Raw genomic sequence first — 16,087 nt, forward strand, 5'->3', positions numbered from 1 at the left:
GTGACACCTCTTTGATCCATTTCATATGTCTGATTCCGATCTCAACCTCTTTCGCATCCGCCACACATTTCAGCAACACGACATGTGCTGTTGTGTGTTCCAAGTGTTCTCGAGCGCATAGCAGCTGTGATGCCTCACCAAATTGCCCTACACAAACACACACACAGAGAGACCAAAAGAATCAGCCAGAAACTTGACTTAATGTAGTAAAACAACTAGAATACATATTTGTTCTATCACCGTTGCTGCATAGTATTAAGACAAATGCGCTTAACACTCTTGTTGCAACTGTTTTATCCCTCTCCATACACTTTCTATAGACTTGCAAAGCAGCTTCAAGTTTTGTCTCTTTGCATAGGCCTTCAATGAGAGACGTATATATTGTTTCATCTGGTTCAATCCCTTTCTCAAGCATCTTCTGAAACAGCCTCAAAGACTCCTCTGCCTCGCCTTCCTCTGACAATTTCCTAATAAGTACATTATACGTCGTCAGATTCATTCTGCATCCCTCCACAAACATCTCATCCCACAGTTTCTTCGCTGGACGGATCATTTCCGCTCTACAACAAGCTTCGATGAGAGCGTTATAGAGTGACACGTCTGGTTCAAGCCCTTTCTTTTTCATTTCATGCAGAGCATTGTAACCTTCCCTGACTCTCCCGGCCTTGCACAAGAACGATATCATCAGACTGTAACTCTCAACCTCTGAGAAATAACCTTTGCTTGACAAAACCTCATAAACCTTTACAAGATGGTCGCTCTTGTCGTGCCTGCAAAGATTCTTACTCAACTTGCTCAGAGTCCGAATAGCAGGCAATTTCCCTGTACTCACCATGTAATTCAAGAAGTCAACAGCAGAATCTTGATCCACTGCAGAGACTGATCCGATCAAAGAGTCTAAGACATCATTATCAATTGGGAAACTCCCACTCACAATCACGTCAGCCACTTCCTTAGCCTCTGTTAATCGTTTAGCTGAAATCAAATCCAATATGAAAGCTCTGTAATCGCTGCTCCTAGGTGCAACTCCAAGCTTTCTCTTCTTCTTTAGCACGACCTGTCTCTCATAAAGATTCCCAGTAACTACAAATGCTTCAGCTATGATTCTATAAGCCATAAAATCAGGTTTGCAATCTCTATTCCTCAGCTCTTCCAATATATAGAAAGCATCCATCTCTCGTGACGATTTACAAAGACCATTGAGAATCAACAAAGCAACGATCGAGCCATTTATGTTCGAGTTATCAGCCTTTTTAACCTCATCAACCAATCTCAAGATCTGATCCGTTTCACAACTTCTACAAAACTTTCCTATATACACACCGAAACCAACAGTGTTCAAAGAGATACCTCTTTGACGCATTTTAACAAACAGTTTCTGAGCATAATCATAACACTCATCAGAAGTTAAAGCAGCTAAAAGACGATTACATACATCGGGATGAATCTCACGACCCGTCGAAAGAGCTTCTTCTAGAACCCAGAACGCGTTCTGAGATTTCTTACCCAACACAAGCGCATCGATGAGGGAGCGATACACGGAAGAATCGAGAACGATTTTGTGCGATTTGACTTGTTTGAAGAGAGCGTCCATGGCGGAGAACTGACGAGAAAGCGAAAGAGACTTGAAGATAGAGTGGTAAGAGAGGGAATCGTGAGCGTAACCTGGTTGCTGAGCAGCCCAATTGAAGAAACCGAGAGCGAGGGAATGGTGGTTTAGGAGAAAAGGGTCAATGACTCGAGCCACAAGCGAAGGGCTTATTGAGTTGCGAAAGCCGAGACCGTGAAGACTCTGTTCAACCGATGGACTCCATACCCGAGCTGATCGATAGCTTCCTGAAACCTTTAGAAGCTCACGGCCTATCCTCACCGCAAGCTCCGCCGCAGGTCTCATCGTCGGAGGTCTTAAAAAATAAAAACGGTTAATTAAAGTCCCGCCGAGAAGCTGACGTCATCATTTGTTAGGGTGAAGAAGAATGAGAGAACCAGTTTCATTGGTTTAGCCGAACGGGCCATTACAACTTTGCATCCGTAATTTACTATCCATTTTTGGCCCATCAAAGTATCTGCTAATATCTGACAAAACACTCACAATGTTTCTCAATTGATTAAATTATTCACATGTGATTTTCTAGAAGAAAAATTATTAGTTTTTTGTAGAAAATGACATGGGCATGGCAACCACCGCAAATATAAAAATATTATTAACCTGATTGGAACAACTTTTAAATTAGGTTTGATACAATTTTGGTTTTATTTTAAGAACCAAAAGAAAAAAATTGAGGATAAAAAAACAGATTCATATTAGTTATTTTGGCATGGTCGGTTAAGATCAGGTAAATCAGATTAATAATTGGCGACCAGAAAAGAAAATCGGATTCATAATCTCTTTCCCTAAAGTGACTAAGGGGACCATTAGATTAAGCCTGAAAGAGAAAGAAAAAATAAATAAATAATTACTTTTGATGGTTTAAGAAAAATAAAACTATTGTGTCTACTTGGGAATAATATCGACTTCAGATACAATAAGGAAAGTGAAAAAGTTGGATATGATACCTAAAGAAGAAGATATGATTGAGGAACAAGAAAGGAAGATATGTCATCGACTTATCAAGTCTCCACGTGAATTTGACATAACTCGATCACATTCTAAGAAATAGAAGATAATGGAGTGGGAACAATGGAAGTGACTCCAAATTGCAAAATTTAGCATTTGTAAGCTTGTTTAAATCAGGCACAAAAGTGTGTGTACTGGTCCCATACCCTTATTACCTACTTCTGTTTGTTCCTTTGTTTCATCCCAAGATGCTTCCCTGTAAATTGTAAATCCCATATCATCAACCCATTTGCTTTATCATCATCTTTTCATATTTGTTCAAACCATTCTAATCTGCATTGTCTATGTTGTTTCTCACAGATGACTAGGTTCATCGAATCCTTATTACCGCTAACAAGTTCCTATACTTGATTTACCAAAACAAAACTATATGTGCTTCTACTGCTATGGAAAAGGCCGGTTTAGGATAATTAATAATAGAGGTGAACAAATCCATAGCATTACGAGTTGTAATATTAAAAAAAACACTGAAGCAAACAACAGTACCTGATGTCGTGGACAGCTTCACTTGTCTGAATCAACTAGCCCCAAAGTCTTCCTTGTTTTGTCACGGAGCTCCCATATGCTTCCTGGAAAAAGTACTCTTTCTTTACTTTTCTGCAGGATGGTCATCAATCCAAATGCATTTTCTTCTTGTCGGAGACANTTCTGTTTGTTCCTTTGTTTCATCCCAAGATGCTTCCCTGTAAATTGTAAATCCCCATATCATCAACCCATTTGCTTTATCATCATCTTTTCATATTTGTTCAAACTATATCTAATCTGCATTGTCTATGTGGTTTCACACAGATGGCTAGGTTCATCCAATCCTTATTTCCGCTAACAAGTTCCTACTTGATTTACCAAAACAAAACTATATGTGCTTCTACTGCTATGGAAATGGCCGGTTTAGGATGATTAATAACAGAGGTGAACAAACCCATAGCATTACGAGTTGTAATATTATTAAAAAACACTGAAGCAAACAACAGTACCTGATGTCGTGGACAGCTTCACTTGTCTGAATCAACTAGCCCCAAAGTCTTCCTTGTTTTGTCACGGAGCTCCCATATGCTTCCTGGAAAAAGTACTCTTTCTTTACTTTTCTGCAGGATGGTCATCAATCCAAATGCATTTTCTTCTTGTCGGAGACAGCAAGATCAACAATGCAGTACTCTCTATATTTGAAAATTATTACAACATAATGCCTCCTCAATCACTCCAAGTGAGCAAGAGCCAGCATACATGTTGTTTCAAATAAAATAAAATTAATCTTTATGCAAAGCAGCAACAAAGTTAACACAAGTTTTCTAACCAAATACAGAATGAGTTTGTACCAACCAGTCACGCTGGCTATGCATCCAGATTTCGACCATTTCACTGCAATTTGCAGGAAGGGATGTCTAAAAATCAAGGTCTACACAAAATAGCAATAGCAAAAGTTGATTTTGCAGCCACTATTTATGTATACTTTATTTGCAAATGACTTGTAAATTTAGTATTAATGGCTCATGAACGCCACATAAAACCACAAAACTTTCCAATATTGAAACTCAAATCACGATAAAATAGTAATACCTGAGATGATTGATGATTGTAATTAAGGATAGCTACTCCACCAATGAATTTGCGCGTCATGTAACCACAACAGTAGGGGCTCATCTGTAATGGCCCTCCAACTTGATCTTGATGTGATCTTGATAGAGAACGGCCAACCAAAATTTTGTAGCTTTCTTGGTGTTGGTCACCACTGTCATCAAGCTAAAAGGCGTGAGATACTGTTGCAACCAATTCACTGCTACATCAAGAGCTTTCAAGCAATCATGGTTCTCTATAAAAGTCATTTTCTTCTCTAGTATTGTGTGGCAACGCAAGCACAAAAATGAAGGTACGGTCTATATCTACAAAAAAAAAAGTTAACTAACTTGTAGCTAACACTTACCAAAGCTTATTTTCTGGCAGTTTTGGGGCTGGATGCATCATAAGTTCCGGGAGAATAGCAAAGAGCCATTGAAAGATGCTACAACTGGTAATATTACTGTACTTCTCGGATGCTTCTTTTCTTGTCAAATATGTACAAATAGGAAGCGTATTTGAATCCTAGAAGAATAGCAATAGGACTTAAGCAAGCATTTCAGGACTGTACTTCTCACTACTATAACATCCATTTCTAGAAAAATAAACTGCTGACCTGATTAAAGACTAGGATCATGCACTCGTGTGCAAAGCATTGTGATTGGAGTCAGCTAGCTGAATAGAAATCCCACCTACTTAGTTTGCCTGACACCAAATTCGTATTACACGTTGATTTTGCGAGTGTTAGCAGCTAAAGTAGATCTCTCCCAAGCAATTATCATCCAGTAAATGTCATGCACCCACGTGCCTGTTGCAACAACAACACAGTTTCCCTATTTCCTGAGCAAAGCATATTTTCCATGTTCATACTTTTCTAAAAAACAAAGAATTCCATTTCAGGTAACAGCTATTCCATCCTTTCATCTCATCCATCCCTTGATAGCCAAGATATTTACCCCGCAGCATGTGCTGGCTCCAGATACAATACTGGATTCAGAAAACAAGTTAATCTGTTCCAGGAAAGCTCCTTCGCAGGACCCACGGAAAATATAGAAGAACACCTCAAGGATGAGAGAAACAGTGACTTCTTTGATGGATTTCTCGCCATTGGAACCCTTGGTGGAGAAACACTTCATGATGAACCAACAACACCGACATTTGGCATGTCATTTGAGGACCCAGCATTAGACAATGCGGATGTGACTGAGAATGATTTGAAGCTCATTAGCAATGAATTGGAGAAGTTCCTTGAGGCTGAAGCTAAAGAAGGACACCACCAACCATCAGGAAGAAACAGCGACACTAACACTATTGCATCCACCATTGAGGCCATTGAGGGGCTAGATGCTGAAGAAGATATTCAGCCAATGAAGTTTCCACTCCAAGAATATCTTTTTGGTTCTCTAAACGAATTCCCAGAAACAAAGAATGCAGGGAAGAAGGAAAGGGCATCACTTGGTGAACTGTTTCAAATAACAGAAGGGCAAGATAAACACTCAGAAAACATATATGGGAAGAAAAAGAAGCAAACCAGTTCAGCTCACAAGTCCGCAAAGCATCTTGTCAAGAAGGTACTGAAAAAGATACACCCATCCTCAAGGAGCTCTGTCAGTGGTAAAACTGAAGTGGATTCCCCAAAGAAAAAGTTCCAAAAGGTTGGCTTTTTCTGCTCTGGATTTTCAATACTTATAATCTAAAACGCCTACATGATACATCTACATCTTGAATTATACACCAAACGTTAGATGATTTATCCTTACTTTGATAGCATCTATACATGTGCAGAATTAGCTATAAATGCACCAATGAAAAGCTTAATCCTAACAAACTTGATTTCCATGTGAGGAGTGCAGATAGTACAAGTTTTCCATAAAAAAGTACATCCAGAAGACTCCATAATGGAAAGCGAAACATACAGCAGCATGGAAAATCCAAAAAACCGCAAATCAAATTCTATTGACTTAACGTCCGAGAAGGTGAACCCCTGTCATGAGGCAAGTAAAAGATGTATCCAGTATGAGCTGAGAAGTTCTCGCTCAGCTAAAAACGGAGAACACTGGATCAAAACAGACGAAGACTGTAAGTGCACCATCACATGTAGAATTGTTTGCATTATCTCATCTAACTGAAAGGAAGAATATGATTCTATGTTTCCACACACATGTAGGATAGCTATTCGAAAAACAATTTTTTGATACATTAACATTTAGGCATGCACAAGTGTTCTGGTTGTAGCCGAAGCAGCTAATATAATCCATAATTGCTTTGCAGACTTTGTGTTGGAGCTGTAGAAAAGAGATCAGAAGAAATACATAAATTAAGAAGTGTGAGTGTATTATGTCACTTCATGCATGTGTGAATTGTGTGGTATGATTAAGGAAAATGTGTTCAAACTTACTGGGAACGTTAACTACGCCCCTCTATGTAATAATAAATGTTACAGGGTGTTATAATAGTAGCACGATATCTCATATACATTGTTTGGAGTACTCAAACTAAGAGAATGCACGCATAGATTCAAATCCAATTATGTTTTAATTTCAGAAGAGAGACACGCTATCTGTCTCTCAACTGATAAGCCACAAAAGAACTTACAATCCACCATAAAGGACAAGCGGCTATCTTAAATTTTAATGCATTAATAAACCTATGCCGGGGTAAAAGCCTATATCATTTTTTTGCAACAATAACTAAAAAAAGTAGCCTTCGAGCCAAACCTGGTATAGAGCTTCCACAATAGTGACCATTGAACTAAAGTGGTGGAAGTTCTGCAAGAAGAACACCACCTGTTTCCATTCTCCATGACTGGTCGACCAAGGCTGCTAACTCTCTGCAGCAAGGTTCATACAAAAAGCGAGAGAGGAACACTAGTAGTCAATGTTAAAGGGTAACATAGGATTCATGACTGCTATGAGAGCTCAAAATGAGTTAAATTAGGACAGGCCATGATGAATACATGAAAAATGATTTTTCCGGAAAAAAAATTATACAATAAAAATTTTCATGAACAGCTATTTGCGCAGAAGAGGCACTGATTCAATTTCCATAACTTTTCATGAAGGTAAAGAAACAGTAGAAAATCACAAACGTAGAAGCGCTAAGATACAAAAAAATGAGCATACCTTAGGTCATGACTTACAACAAGTAAAGTCAGTTCCTTCTTAAGGTGCTTCAAGAGCTTTGCAACATCTGCACGTGCTTTCCAATCTGTTTGCAGACCAAAATCAATGATGAAATAGTATGAGAAACCGTCATGATTTTCATGCAAAAGAAAAGAAAATGCAGAGCATTTGCAGAGAGAACGACAAAGCAAAAAAAATCTTCTGAAAATAACGAGATGCAGAAAACCCAGAGAGACAAGGACATCAAGCACCTGCCGCTACAAGTACAACAGGATAGGAAAAAATAAATTTACACAAACCCAAGAATTAGAAGCAAGATACAAAATTATACCAAGACCAGCGAGGGGCTCATCTAGTATCAATAAATCTGGAGTTTGGACCTACAAAAGGCAAGACTATTTAGAACAGGTCACAGTTTGGAACACGTCAAAAATTCTTAGTTCTCACCAACTGAATAGCTAGTGCAAGCCGACGCTTGTAGCCTCCACTTAGTAACTGGGGATCTTTATCAAGTGGGATGCTGTCTAATCCAACCTAACGATTTTCAATAAGAAAGCAACTATGAGACGAGATCGCTGGACCACAATATAATAACCATTGTCCGAACAAGGAGTGAGATACCCAATTAAATGCTCTCTGGAGATTCGAAGTCAGATGTTCCTTCAACTGCAAACTACCTTTTTGCCTTGGCCAACCAAAAGTAATTTCATCAAGCACATTATCTGCTACAAAGAATCTGACCACAACAAACAAAAATAAACCACATCAATATTTTCTTGCCAAGTAAAACAAGCAGCATCAAACCTGATATAGTCTGATACGGTAGAACAGAAGATAATAATAATGACTAAATACCTCTCAGGAAACTGGAAAACAATGCCCACCTTTTCAGTGGGCAGCAACTCGGAATCCGCCTTTGGCTGGCCATCATCCCCATATCTTTGGATACAAATGGAGCCTGATGTTGGTTTGTTTAGTCCAGCAAGAAGCTGCAGAAGAGAAGACGATATAAACTCAGAAGTTGCTAAGACTACAACTCAAAGAACAAGCGTGAAGTCAATAACTACGTATGAGAAACCTGCAAAAGGGTAGTTTTACCGCTCCCACTCTTCCCAAAAATCAAGCCAAAGCTGCAAAAAGATAAAAAAGAATTGAAACAGCAAAATTGTTTTACTAGGCATATATAAAGTATAGACGATATCTCAAGTAAATTGTTTATACAGCGGAACTACCTTTTCTCGCGCAGAGAAAAATTAACTCCGTTCAAAATATTCAACTCTGTTCCAGGAGGACGGTAGCAGACATCCCTAACCTTAATACAAGGTAAGACATTATCACCAACCAATCAATCAATTTTATTTTTAGCATGAGTGAGTGACGAATTTTGAAAACCCACCTCGATGCAAGAATAATCGCAAGAGATTAACCGAGGCTTCTTCGTCCTCCGAATTTTCAATCTGTTGCAGAAACAAACAAAAACAACGATGTGAGGAATCAAGTAGCAGCGATGAAGAGTAGAAAGAAGAATTGAAATGATTATGGAGGTCGTGAAGAAGTGACGTACGGTTGCTTCCAGCCAATTGCGACGGAGAAGAATGATGCTGGTGGTTCAGCGATGCCGGAGATATATGCTGGGCTCGAAAACGTCGACACTGCCATTGTCAGCTCTCAGCTGTATGATCCTTCTTCGCCAATTTCTCGAATTAAGGAAGTTGAAATCTACGATTAACCAAAAAATTCGAAATCCCCGGATGATTTCTAAAAACCAAAATTGGGCCTTTAATGGGCTTTTTGAAGCTATTTTGTTTTCTTTTTCAATGATCTCTCTATTGTTTGGCCACCCGGTTCAAGAGCTGAATGTTAGTCTACAGCAGGAGAAGTAGCAGTGTGCAATATACAATTGCAAAAGAACAGTGAAAAGACAGAGATGGAGTATAATTATTGTGTTTAGCTTTCAAGAATGCTTTAAACGTTAAGAGTTGAGATCGATACAAAAACCCTTTAAAACATAAAACCCTCACCTAAAAATAGTTAAGTAGACAACAGTGTTGAAACCGAAGTCGCAAATCCGACTCTTAACAAAAGACTCTTGGTAGTAGTATTATATATAGTGGCACACTTAATCCTTCTCTTTTGGAATGTCCTTCTTCGGAATCTTTGTCCCTATTTCCTTTGGTTTTATGGCCTCAGCTGCCCTGAAATCCGCATCAAACTCATTAGTACACACACACAGAGAACTTGCTTAGTGAAGCTACAGATCTATCACTAATACCAACATTGCTCAATCACACAGCTATGCCTACCCAAACCACTGCCATCATAATCAATCTTTTTATGTTTTACTCAAGTTACAAAATCTCAGATTATCTTAGAATTTTAAACAATTGATGATCATAACAAGTATCTTTACAATATCCACAAGATCTCATTTTGTATAAAGGATGATACATGTATACAAATTCAATCAAAGAGAACCAATTTGCTTCTATTGACATCTAACGGACTAGCTCGTTACTAGTTACTAGCAGCTGCAAATGAGATCCACTAAGCTCACGGCTTAAAATCGAAAATGAGAGAGTGAACCGGTTTACGAAATTCACAAACCCCAAACCAACATAACACACCTTCGCAAAACAGAAAGCATAAGGAATCAAGAGAGAGAGAGAGATAGAGAGCGAGAGGGAGGACTTACGACTTGGAGGCGGCGGAGGATTCTTCTTCGAGCCAGTGGCGGATGTGCTTGACGTTACGCCTTACGACGGTGGCAGTTTGCTTGACGTCACCCTTCAATAACAACACCACGGCGCCTACTCCAACCACCGTCGCTATGAAATTCGTCAAACCCATTCTTCCGATTAAAGATCCGTAAACTCAGATTGCTCTGCTTCTTGTTGGAACGCTAGGGATTTTTTTTAAAGAGGGCTTTAAGGTTTTTTTACTTGGTGAAGCAGCCAAGGCTGATGATTCGTTCGTCGTGCGTGAGTTCACTGTAAACAGTTTTTTATGGGCCTTTTGTTATGCATATATGGACTCTTTTTAGGTAAATTAAAAGCCCATTTAGCTCCACAACATTTTCTTTCTTTAAACCGATCTCCATCGAGTTTCAGACATCACGATCGGTGAAAATAGTCTGTCTTAGTTAAAAGAAACTACGTATTAAACAAGATGAAGCTGTGTACTTCATTTGACGTGATGATAGCTTCGCTTGTTATGATTGAGTGCAAGTTTGAGTCGAGAGATATTAATTAATTGATTATCTTATCTCATACTAGAAGATATATATGTCAACATATATGTACATGTTGTTTTCATTAGCAACTCTATCATCAATAGTAAAGTCAATACAGAATCTCTAATTATCAATATATACTTTATCTTATGTGAATATGTGTCTTGTTAACATTGTTTGAGGGATTGTTTCACGTTTGGTGAAACTCATTTCTTCTTATTAATATATATGGGATTCATCTAAAGAGCGATTCTATATATATATAACCACAACTAGCTAATTAGTTTATGTTTTGTATGCATCCGTCAAAGTTTTAAGACCATAAAATACATACATGTGTCAATAATTGATATTCTTACATTACAGTTTTAGAAATAGGAATATCCCAATATCGTCTACGGATGCATGCTTCTTTAACAATGACGGTTCATATATAATAAATGATATAATTAATTATTAAAAAAAAAAAAAGTAAAACCACAATCAATAAAAAGGATTCATTGTAATTCCAGTACAATTACTTAAAATGAAAATCATAAATCAAAGCTTATCAAAAACACAGTAACAAAAAGACAAGGAAAAGATTAATGACGATGCAGCTGGCGAGAGGGACAAGACGATGCCTTAATGTTATGTCAAATTAATTAGGCAGCGTAGATGTGGATATGAAGAGCGATAAGGGAGACAGTGATGCAGGCAAAGAAGATGAGAGTGTGAATGACAATGGCTCCACCGCTTGTCTGAAAACCGCCAAACTCAACCACTTTGGTCTTCCCCGGAAATTGAAACAATACTCCGGGCGTCAATACGATGAACAGAATCACCGACATTAAGACTGGTCCCCAATTCAACGCCATATCAATGTAAAGAATCAATCAGCTAGTTGATATAAGTATACAATCTACGAGTTTAGTATAGGATCTAGGTATAGTTGTACGTTTTGATGCACAGATGTATGTATCTTAATTTATAGAATGCTTGGATTAACATGGAAGATCTTAATGAAACAGTGGCTTGAAACGGAGGAAACTACGAAGTTTGCATGGTGAAGGAAAGAACTATTCTCTGCAGCTACTCGATTGTGTCATAATTATTTATTATAATAACGACATACTATGTATTGATTGTTGGGTATGCTAAGAATCTGATTCTTGTCTCACAAACATGTGGTCTGTCTCTTGTTTTTTTTGTTATTAGAGACACTTGCCTTTTATTTTATTTTTCATTTGGCTAGAAGAGACAATGGCCTTTGCGAGTATGTCTTTATTTTGAGTGCATAGTAGTAAGTAATTCAATAAATGCCGCCTAGTAACTTTATATTTGTAAGAAACACTTACTCCTGACTTATTTGAAGACAACATCAAATGGATAAGTTTATATTAGCTGATCGAATAATTAGGAGGCGACGTTATGTGCCAAAAACAAAGGTGATAAAATCAATTGTTGTCCATATGATTCTTAGAACTTATCCATATCCGAGTCAAGCCGCTCACATCTTCATTATTTATTTTATTTTAAATAAAGATCACATCTTTATTTATTATATAATTAAAACGCATGAGTTATATTTCTTTTTATTTATTGAGGCGATTTTTTTCTTTTGGTAAGAAGGCGATTTTTTTTTTTAAATAGCATGTTGGTCTACTATAAAATCTTTCTATGTATTTTTCCTCATATAAAAACACAAGGGAAAACGACTCTTCACCCTATTGTTGATATCCAAACGCGATCCTTGATAAGAAAACGTATAACCGAAAATAATAGATAAAGAAAAAACATATAACTAAACAAACCAACCATATTCATCATTGGATTGAATGCCAAAAAGTAAAACAGTGTCTTATGCTCTGTTGCAAAGAATACATCAGACATGCATGCAAGTTGTGTAACTTGCGTTCATCTAATTAGAGCTACTGGCCAAAAAAAAGACATGTTTGCAAGTTGTGTGTTATTAAAAATTATAGTATTATTATTACAAACCAAGATTAAACCTATCTAATGACAGCCTGACAGGTCACGGTGCACCCATCACACATCGATTATAAAGTGCTCTGAGCCTCTGAATTAATGATAACGGAAAATAAACTTAGAACGGGTAGTTGATACTTCATGATCTTTATATTGATAATGACACCACTCACACTACCATAAAACATAGCAAATGAAAACAGTTGTATTCTTTTAATTGGATTCTCTTCTTTTAGTGGGTATATGTGTCCCTTTACAAATACAGCTAATTGTATCTTATGAAATAGTAGAAGTGACAATATATCCAGACCAGAAAATATATAGTTATATTGCTTCTAATATGAAGATAATTATTTTCATATTTTCTCACATGTATCTCGTTTCCTAACGTTCTCGAAATTCCGTCCGAAGAAATAATTAGTTGTGGTAAGATTTCATTCAATCGGTACGAACAATAACAAGATCAAGTGACGTTATTACTTTAGTTTGGGAGGCAGTCACGCATGTTAGACATTTTTGTATAATTTCGTTAGCCAACTCAACGTACGTGCATGTATATTATAGTTGGTAAAAACTAGACTATTCCACATCTACTAATAAGATTAACGTGTGTTTTAGTCAGGCTATATATATTATTCTAGTTTTCGTAATTATGCTAATCACACTTGCATTTATATATTTATATATATATTTTTTGGCGGCATATTTATATCTTCTTTAGAGAAAATAATGAAGAAAATGTATTACATTATTTGTTAACGATAATGTTGAATAGCTATGGCGGCACGGGATAATAAACCTTAATTAGAAGACTGAAGCGTGCCGGCACACGATTAAAGAGAAAAAAAATGGACGGCACGCACATAAACAGAAGTACACAGAACATTGAAGAAGAAGAGTGACCGACCAGTAGTGTGACAACAATCCTACATTTAACCACTCATTAATATTATCGATCCTTTCCTTTTTTTTTTCCACAATATTATTATTATCGATCCTTTTGTTCTTCAATTTGTACACGTCTTCCTTAATGAAATCCACTAGTAAGTTATAAGAATCGTAATTTAAACAGATTATTAAACAGTAATCACGCCTTTGTAATAATAACTTTTTACCGATTTTAGCTTCCAAAGGCCAATTTTGTCTTTTTCAATTAAAAGACCATAAAAAGGATAAAATCGTGTCAAAGACAGACAGACAGACAGACAGACGAATATTCAAAAAGAAGAAAAGAAAAAAAAAAGTTGTTTTTTTCTTTCTCTCTTTCCCAAAGACGACATATTTCGCCGATCGCCGTCGTCCTCTGATCCGAATCTTTCCCGGATTCTCCCGGTGGTGGAGATAAGAAACAAAGGAAACCCAGAAAAGCTATATTTCTCAATGGCGTCGACCACGCGAGAAAAGTTTGTGTCTTTCATAAACAACAGATGGCTCGTGTTCGTGGCTGCCATGTGGATACAGTCTTGTGCTGGCATGGGTTATTTGTTCGGAAGCATTTCTCCGGTCATCAAAAGCTCCTTAAACTATAATCAGAAGGAGCTTTCCAGACTTGGAGTCGCTAAGGATCTCGGTGATAGTGTCGGCTTCATCGCCGGTACTCTCTCTGAGATCTTGCCTCTCTGGGCCGCTCTTCTTGTTGGAGCTGTTCAGAACCTTTTCGGTTACGGTTGGGTTTGGCTTATCGTCACCGGTCGTGCCCCGGTTCTTCCTCTATGGGCTGTGAGTTATTTGATTATTTCTTCCATTCTTTGATATCTCCGTTGGTTAAAGAAACTTCATGTGGCCCCTTCAGATTCATCTGTGGGCGAAAGTTTTTGGGTACGGAGCTAAAAAAAATTGGAGACTTTCTATTTCGAATCTCTGAAACTGTTTTGCTTTTAAGGTTGTTTGGTTTACTAAACGTCGCTGTCAATTTTATTACAGATTCCTCTTCTTTTTTTTTTCTCTTCATCTCTTGTTCTGTTTTTGTTGAAAAGGTTCTGCTTCTGGGGAGTTTGTTAGCATTTCTGTTGATGATGTAGTCTATTGGCTGGTTCAACTTGATCATAGTCTTAGTATGTTCAGTTCTATGCTGATACAACCCTTTTTTGAATGATTTGATTCTCTTTGTTTTCAGATGTGTATTCTCATATTCATTGGGAACAATGGTGAAACCTACTTCAATACTGGAACATTAGTCTCTGGTGTTCAGAACTTCCCTAAGAGCCGAGGTCCAGTGGTTGGTATTCTCAAGGGGTTTGCTGGGCTAGGTGGTGCGATCATGTCTCAGATATATACAGTGATCCACTCATCTAACCCAGCTAATCTCATTCTCATGGTCGCTGTTACGCCTGCGGTTGTTGGTGTTTCCCTCATGTTCTTAATTAGACCCGTTGGTGGTCACAAGCAGATCCGTCCCACCGATGGAGCTAGCTTTACTTTCATCTACGGTGTCTGCCTTCTGCTCGCTGTCTATCTCATGGCAGTTATGCTTATTCAAGATGTGGTCGTCGTTAGTCACAACATCATCACTGTGTTCACCATTGTGTTGTTTGTCATTCTTCTTGTTCCAATCTTGGTTCCAATCATGACAAGTTTCTTCACAGAGACGAATGAGCCTAATGACACAATCGAAGAACCTCTTGTCCCAAAACGGGATGACCAAGAACCGGGACTGCAGACACCTGATCTAATCTTGAGTGAAGTGGAAGATGAGAAGCCAAAGGATGTAGATTTGCTTCCTGCCTCAGAGAGACATAAGAGAATTGCGCATTTGCAAGCACAGCTAATGCAGGCAGCTGCAGAGGGGGCAGTTAGGGTGAAGAGACGTAGAGGGCCTCACAGAGGAGAAGATTTTACTCTAACGCAGGCACTGGTGAAGGCCGACTTCTGGCTCATATTCGTCTCCCTGCTGCTCGGTTCTGGTTCGGGTTTGACAGTAATTGACAATCTTGGTCAGATGAGTCAGTCTCTTGGTTATGATAACACTCACGTGCTTGTTTCTATGATTAGCATTTGGAACTTCCTTGGACGCGTCGGCGGTGGTTACTTCTCCGAGCTTGTTGTCAGGTTTGATATCTCAGAAAGCCTATGATCTGTGGATTACATCTCTTCTGTTTGTGCTCCTGTTTTGATCTTGATTTGAATGATGTGCAGGGACTACGCGTATCCAAGGCCAGTAGCAATGGCTTTGGCCCAGCTAGTAATGTCAGTAGGACACATCTTCTTTGCGTACGGATGGCCCGGAGCCATGTACATTGGCACGTTGTTGATTGGACTCGGATACGGTGCCCACTGGGCTATTGTCCCAGCTACTGCCTCTGAGCTGTTTGGTCTGAAGAAGTTTGGAGCTTTATACAATTTCCTGACACTGGCAAACCCGGCTGGATCCCTGGTGTTCTCGGGTATGATTGCGAGTAGCATCTATGACCGGGAAGCAGAACGGCAAGCACAAGGATCCGTGTTTGATCCAAATGACGCCCTTAGATGCAATGGTTCTATCTGTTTCTACTTGACGTCACTCATAATGTCTGGATTCTGCATCATCGCTTGCATCTTGAGTATGATTCTTGTGCGTCGTACCAAGTCCGTTTACACTCACCTCTATGGCAAGACCCG

General features: G+C 38.4%; 6 protein-coding genes and 2 long non-coding RNA genes across 11 annotated transcripts in view; 2 read left to right on the top strand and 6 right to left on the bottom strand.

Moving 5' to 3' along the window:
- Positions 1–2,057, bottom strand: part of LOC104709126 (pentatricopeptide repeat-containing protein At5g14080) — a 9,727-nt gene extending 7,670 nt beyond the window's left edge. Inside the window, exons 1-2 of the mRNA XM_010425786.2 lie at positions 241–2,057; positions 6–147 (exon numbers count right to left, since the gene is read on the bottom strand). Of these exons, the coding sequence (XP_010424088.1) occupies positions 6–147; positions 241–1,894 (1,796 nt within the window). The 5' untranslated portion in view covers positions 1,895–2,057. The remainder of the gene's footprint in view (positions 1–5; positions 148–240) is intronic.
- LOC104705676 lies at positions 2,223–3,242 on the bottom strand. 2 transcript variants are annotated; one of them, XR_754364.1, is made up of 3 exons: positions 3,104–3,242; positions 2,557–2,813; positions 2,223–2,426 (listed from the first exon to the last, which is right to left on the bottom strand). It is a non-coding gene; the product is annotated as an uncharacterized LOC104705676 (long non-coding RNA). The 2 variants fall into 2 exon arrangements; XR_754363.1 differs by lacking the exon at positions 2,223–2,426 and having other exon boundaries at positions 2,450–2,813.
- Positions 3,264–5,065, bottom strand: LOC104705679. 3 transcript variants are annotated; one of them, XR_754365.1, is made up of 5 exons: positions 4,788–5,065; positions 4,539–4,696; positions 4,175–4,346; positions 3,592–3,674; positions 3,264–3,300 (listed from the first exon to the last, which is right to left on the bottom strand). It is a non-coding gene; the product is annotated as an uncharacterized LOC104705679 (long non-coding RNA). The 3 variants fall into 3 exon arrangements; XR_002032937.1 differs by having other exon boundaries at positions 3,592–3,774; XR_754366.1 differs by having other exon boundaries at positions 4,175–4,357.
- Positions 4,382–6,646, top strand: LOC104705678 (protein LAZY 1). The gene is made up of 5 exons (XM_010421730.2): positions 4,382–4,484; positions 4,559–4,625; positions 5,072–5,826; positions 6,025–6,250; positions 6,443–6,646. The coding sequence occupies exons 1-5, from the start codon at positions 4,479–4,481 to the stop codon at positions 6,460–6,462; spliced, it is 1,074 nt and encodes a 357-aa protein (XP_010420032.1). The 5' UTR covers positions 4,382–4,478; the 3' UTR covers positions 6,463–6,646.
- Positions 6,268–9,111, bottom strand: LOC104705677 (ABC transporter I family member 11, chloroplastic-like). Its single transcript, XM_010421729.2, has 11 exons — positions 8,858–9,111; positions 8,690–8,750; positions 8,526–8,605; positions 8,372–8,423; positions 8,149–8,282; positions 7,915–8,029; positions 7,741–7,827; positions 7,625–7,673; positions 7,294–7,378; positions 6,889–7,001; positions 6,268–6,456 (listed from the first exon to the last, which is right to left on the bottom strand). The coding sequence occupies exons 1-10, from the start codon at positions 8,950–8,952 to the stop codon at positions 6,923–6,925; spliced, it is 837 nt and encodes a 278-aa protein (XP_010420031.1). The 5' UTR covers positions 8,953–9,111; the 3' UTR covers positions 6,268–6,456; positions 6,889–6,922.
- LOC109125833 lies at positions 9,222–10,258 on the bottom strand. The gene is made up of 2 exons (XM_019228260.1): positions 9,986–10,258; positions 9,222–9,488 (listed from the first exon to the last, which is right to left on the bottom strand). The coding sequence occupies exons 1-2, from the start codon at positions 10,138–10,140 to the stop codon at positions 9,413–9,415; spliced, it is 231 nt and encodes a 76-aa protein (XP_019083805.1). The 5' UTR covers positions 10,141–10,258; the 3' UTR covers positions 9,222–9,412.
- Positions 10,993–11,527, bottom strand: LOC104705680. Its single transcript, XM_010421731.2, has one exon. The coding sequence runs from the start codon at positions 11,377–11,379 to the stop codon at positions 11,167–11,169; it is 213 nt and encodes a 70-aa protein (XP_010420033.1). The 5' UTR covers positions 11,380–11,527; the 3' UTR covers positions 10,993–11,166.
- The window catches only part of LOC104705682 (protein NUCLEAR FUSION DEFECTIVE 4-like), a 3,970-nt gene continuing 1,562 nt past the window's right edge, over positions 13,680–16,087 (top strand). The window contains exons 1-3 of the mRNA XM_010421733.1: positions 13,680–14,209; positions 14,607–15,538; positions 15,626–16,051. Coding sequence (XP_010420035.1) covers positions 13,871–14,209; positions 14,607–15,538; positions 15,626–16,051 — 1,697 coding nt within the window. The 5' untranslated portion in view covers positions 13,680–13,870. The remainder of the gene's footprint in view (positions 14,210–14,606; positions 15,539–15,625; positions 16,052–16,087) is intronic.

This window comes from Camelina sativa, chromosome 8 (genome assembly GCF_000633955.1).
Source record: "Camelina sativa cultivar DH55 chromosome 8, Cs, whole genome shotgun sequence".
Classification (NCBI taxonomy): Eukaryota; Viridiplantae; Streptophyta; class Magnoliopsida; order Brassicales; family Brassicaceae; genus Camelina; species Camelina sativa.

Excerpts from the sequence above, each read along its gene's own strand:
- LOC104705678 (XM_010421730.2), top strand. Across the intron at positions 5,827-6,024 it reads CAAAGAAAAAGTTCCAAAAG|ATAGTACAAGTTTTCCATAA; the intron begins GTTGGCTTTTTC and ends TGAGGAGTGCAG. Across the intron at positions 6,251-6,442 it reads GATCAAAACAGACGAAGACT|ACTTTGTGTTGGAGCTGTAG; the intron begins GTAAGTGCACCA and ends ATTGCTTTGCAG.
- LOC104705677 (XM_010421729.2), bottom strand. The coding sequence starts at position 8,952 with ATGGCAGTGTCGACGTTTTCGAGCCCAGCATATATCTCCGGCATCGCT. Across the intron at positions 8,606-8,689 it reads GCGATTATTCTTGCATCGAG|GTTAGGGATGTCTGCTACCG; the intron begins GTGGGTTTTCAA and ends CCTTGTATTAAG. Across the intron at positions 7,828-7,914 it reads TCCAGAGAGCATTTAATTGG|GTTGGATTAGACAGCATCCC; the intron begins GTATCTCACTCC and ends GAAAATCGTTAG.
- LOC109125833 (XM_019228260.1), bottom strand. The coding sequence starts at position 10,140 with ATGGGTTTGACGAATTTCATAGCGACGGTGGTTGGAGTAGGCGCCGTG. Across the intron at positions 9,489-9,985 it reads TCCTCCGCCGCCTCCAAGTC|GGCAGCTGAGGCCATAAAAC; the intron begins GTAAGTCCTCCC and ends TGCGGATTTCAG.
- LOC104705680 (XM_010421731.2), bottom strand. The coding sequence starts at position 11,379 with ATGGCGTTGAATTGGGGACCAGTCTTAATGTCGGTGATTCTGTTCATC.